Here is a 4,050-nt window from a genome sequence, read left to right on the forward strand (position 1 = left end):
CTGCTGAGTGTGACCCCACGCGGGGATCCAGCCAATGCTGGACATGGAGCAGAAGAACCAACCCACTATCCCTGCCCGAATTTTTGATCCAAAGAATTATGGACACATAACATCGTTGTTGCTCTAAACCATCAAGTTTTGGGGTGGTTGGGTATGTCGCAGAGATAGCTCTTTTTAGAAGCTTGATTCTGAAGGTAAGAAATGAGCTAAAGCAGTAAACAAGTGATAAAGACTTTTTTTTTTTCACACTCAATTTTTTTAAGATAGGGTATATTACAGCATAAAAGACCTACTTGTAAGAATGCATTTGTTTTTATAACTCTTTTACAGTCCAGGAACTCCATTCTGTGACAGACCTGGCTTCCTCTCTCGTTTCTTAGACCACAGGAATCCCTCTCACTGTTAGCCTCGGCTACCCCGTCTCCCTAACGTTCACTGGACTCCTCTGGGCTGGTGGCTCTTCCTCTTTTTACCAATTTCTATTGTTTCTTATTGTAAAAGTTATGTTATAACTTAAAATACCAAGCTAAGATGAAGAAAATTATCACAAATTCCACCAAAGATATCCACTGGTAAAAGTTTGATATGGTTCCAGTCATTTTTCTCTTTATGTGTTCTTTTATTTGCAAAAGTGATCTCATATGTACGTAATGTTTTATAAACTGCATTTTCATTAAAAACTATCTAGCGAACATTTTCAATATCCTTAAATATATCCTTCTCCAACATCATTTTCACTCTTGTATAGTTTCTGGCTTTTGTGCTATGGTGAAAAAGTACAGAAAGGAGAAAGAAAATGTGGGTGCTGTGGTAGGCGAGCACATAATAGGAGCTCAAAAAACAGTTATTGGTAGATGAATGGATGCTAGAATGAGTATCTCTTTGGCCAGCCAAAGCTTAGTGCTACTCTTTGTCACCTGAGGGCAAACTCTGGAAATGGGTCAAAGGCTAGGCATGTCTCTCAGGCCATTTAGTAATAACAACAGGTATAGTCAACTGATCCTCCAGAACTGTTTCATCAAGTGCTCCTACACCAGACTGGTGGCCCTTTGAGTGAGTGGATTTAGTAGATCGCTTTACACCTCCATCTTTCTCTACAGAATTATTTTAATGAAAGGCGCATTCACCCACAGAAGCACTGTAAGCTCTAGCAGAGTGAGGACTAGGTTCACTCTCTGATGCTATTCTCCATCGCCAGCCTGACAGCTCAGCACCCTATCAGCCCAGAGAGTGGCGGGAAGTACCGTGCACAATTAGCATGCTTTTATAGGACGATTTAATACTAATACTTAAATACGGTAATATTTAACGTTCCAAAATATTAGGTAAATATGATCTGATTTTAATATATCAGAAAACCAAATACAAGCCTCACAGCGACCGTGTCTCTGAGTATCTATATCTATCTATGTATCTATCTATGTACAAAACATGCAAATAAAATTAGAAGGTCCAGATCAAACAGCTGTTGCAAAAGTGCTATCGTCATTCAGGCCGACAGAAAATTAGAATGAGGACAGATACCCAGGTTCATTTGTGTACCTGGTCACTGACTCACTTTCACAGACAGAATGCAGAGACTGAGGTATGGCGTAACAGTTAATCGCTGTGGCTTTCAAATCAGAAAGACTGTGATTTGAGCCTGGCTCTGCCAGGTGTTTAGCAGTGTGACCTTGGGCTGGTTATTTAACCTCAGAGCCTCGCTTTTCCCGTTTGTAAGATGGGGATGATAGATCCTCATAAAGATTATTGTTAAGGCTTAAGCGAGACAATAAAACATGAGATGAATGAAAATATTTGGCAGAGAGTCTGGTACAAAGTACGTGCTGAATAACTATCAGCTATTATTCCTATTATTTTTTTTGTGACATAGCCTGAAAAAAAAAAAAGCAATGAGTGCTAATGAATTATCAGATTTAGGTTAGTGAAATCCAAAAACTTTCATTCACTTTATACAAAATCTGAGGGAAGCAAAACTAAACTATATCTTTCTACACTGCAGTTTTAATTATTTTCAGGTACCTACGGTACCTGTGTTTTGGAGGGCATTTATTTCCTCTTTTGTACACGCACGAACACACACATACTGCCATCTTTTAAATTCGGTCTTAATAATTTGACACTTTGGTGGAAATTAGGATCAGAATGTTTTTCCCTTTCAACAGGCAAATGGCTTAAAACTGAAAAAACCAAATAATCAAAAGTAGGCAATTATACTAATTACATTTCTTTCAAGTTTTTTTAATCTTTACGAAACAATACTAGAAACTATGTTGTCAGGAAGGAAATTTATGTCTTCCCGTTTTGCTTATAGTGGGATTCAATTATTTATTTAAAATTTTGAAATTACCTACCACTTGGTATTTGGACATCACTGGAAAAGAAATTCACTTAAATGAAAGTTTCATATAACTAAAATAATTTACACAGAGTATTCAACTTAGTTCATACAAAGCGAAACAGTTAATACGGTTCAGTTCATTGAGTACTTCCTGTGCATTTATAAATGGAAAGAGCTTCAAAGATTTCTTTAAATTACCAGAATATAAAAAGGAAACGTCTTTGGCTCATATCACATGTGGGGGGAGGGGATCAAAGATGAAAATATATACAGAAAATGTCATTAATAACCAAATAAAATGAGTCCTGTCCTTTAAAGTGAGGAGGCTGAATATTATGGCCTCCAAGGTTTCTTCTATATCTTAAGGCTTTTTATTCTATTGTGTTGTCCAGGCTTATAGGGTATATATAAAAAAGCAACTTACATTAACACTAACTTTCCCCTAAATTACTCAGATTGCCTATGATAGGCTATAGAAAAGAAAGACAGAGGGGTTAGGCAGAAAGGGGCAATGACAAAACCCAAATGTTTCTTTTACTTTTCTTTGCTTTGTGTGATTACTCTAAATGCTTTGAGCATTATTAGAACAAAGTGCAATCACTGAAAAATAATCTTCTGCTGGGAATTCCTTAAAAAATTTTTTTGTTCTCTTTTAAATCTTATTTATAAAGGTTTCCAGATGCTTATCCTCACAGATTAAACACAGCATGATGTAGACACTTACAATAATAGTTACTGCTATGAAGCCAAGAAAAAACCACTTTGAGATCTAACTTCCTATCACCTAAAGACTCAGGGCCCAGGGAATTTTCTGTTGCTATTAAAGGTGTGATCCTCTGAAGCCATTTGGAAACAAGCTAGGTTCTCAGCAGCAACTCATCCACCCGGTAGGATGTCAAAGCACATCAAATGGTTGGCATTCCAAACCTCAAACAGGTTATTTCTCATTATGCGAATACATAATGAAAGGATGTGGGCAAAGAATAGAATGTAAATTGAAAGCTGACTTCTGAATTTATTAGCCAGCAGTCCTGGGCTAAAACAGTCATTTCTAATTTCAAGAGACAGTTCCAAAGTGGTTCTCAAGAGAGAGGACACGGTATTTTTCAAATATTTGTTCAATGTGAATGGACTGGGCTTGCCAAAGTGACTTTTTATGCTGGCATGTGATCTCTTAGAGGGAAGTCGGCCTGAGTCACTGGATACATCAAAGGTGGAGTCCAGTGAATGGAATTACTGCGGGCTGTGTGAACAAGCCAGATACCTGCATTCATCTGCCCACTGCTGGGATTTCTGCCCTCCTTTTAATTACATTAAAGCAGCTGGTACCACTGGTTACTGAAGTCTTCAGATTACCTTGATTGCTCGGTCATTATCTCTAATCAGCTGCTTCTTCTCATCTTCAAACTTCTGTATAACATCCTGCAGCCGCCTATCTGCAGCAAGCTGCTGCCGGCTGCTCTCCTCTTTCAGGGAGGAAATGGTTGTCTGAAGTTCTGCTATGATCTAAAATGAAAACAGCATGCTATAACTTCACATTCTTCAGTGAGAGGCATCTATTTTATATGTATTTATGCTTAACGAAAGAATGGATTTGGCAAAACTCTATTCCACAAACTAAATATTTTCAATTAACATATCACACACTATAACGTATGAAATTCCACATAATAAAAGACTATAATAAAACTGTGAACGGTGAACAACTG

The 4,050-nt window shown here is 37.5% G+C and overlaps 1 protein-coding gene across 6 annotated transcripts in view; it reads right to left on the reverse strand.

Annotated features, from left to right (window-relative positions):
* Nucleotides 1-4,050, reverse strand: part of CEP112 (centrosomal protein 112) — a 328,322-nt gene that overhangs the window by 74,913 nt on the left and 249,359 nt on the right. For 5 of the 6 annotated variants that reach the window (XM_015589808.2, XM_015589807.2, XM_006912420.3 and 2 more), the window contains one exon: nt 3,698-3,847. The exons of the other annotated variant lie outside the window; for it this stretch is intronic. In XM_015589808.2, coding sequence (XP_015445294.1) covers nt 3,698-3,847 — 150 coding nt within the window. The remainder of the gene's footprint in view (nt 1-3,697; nt 3,848-4,050) is intronic. 6 annotated transcript variants of the gene reach the window in all.

Source organism: Pteropus alecto, unplaced genomic scaffold (assembly GCF_000325575.1).
Source record: "Pteropus alecto unplaced genomic scaffold, ASM32557v1 scaffold134, whole genome shotgun sequence".
Taxonomy (NCBI): Eukaryota; Metazoa; Chordata; class Mammalia; order Chiroptera; family Pteropodidae; genus Pteropus; species Pteropus alecto.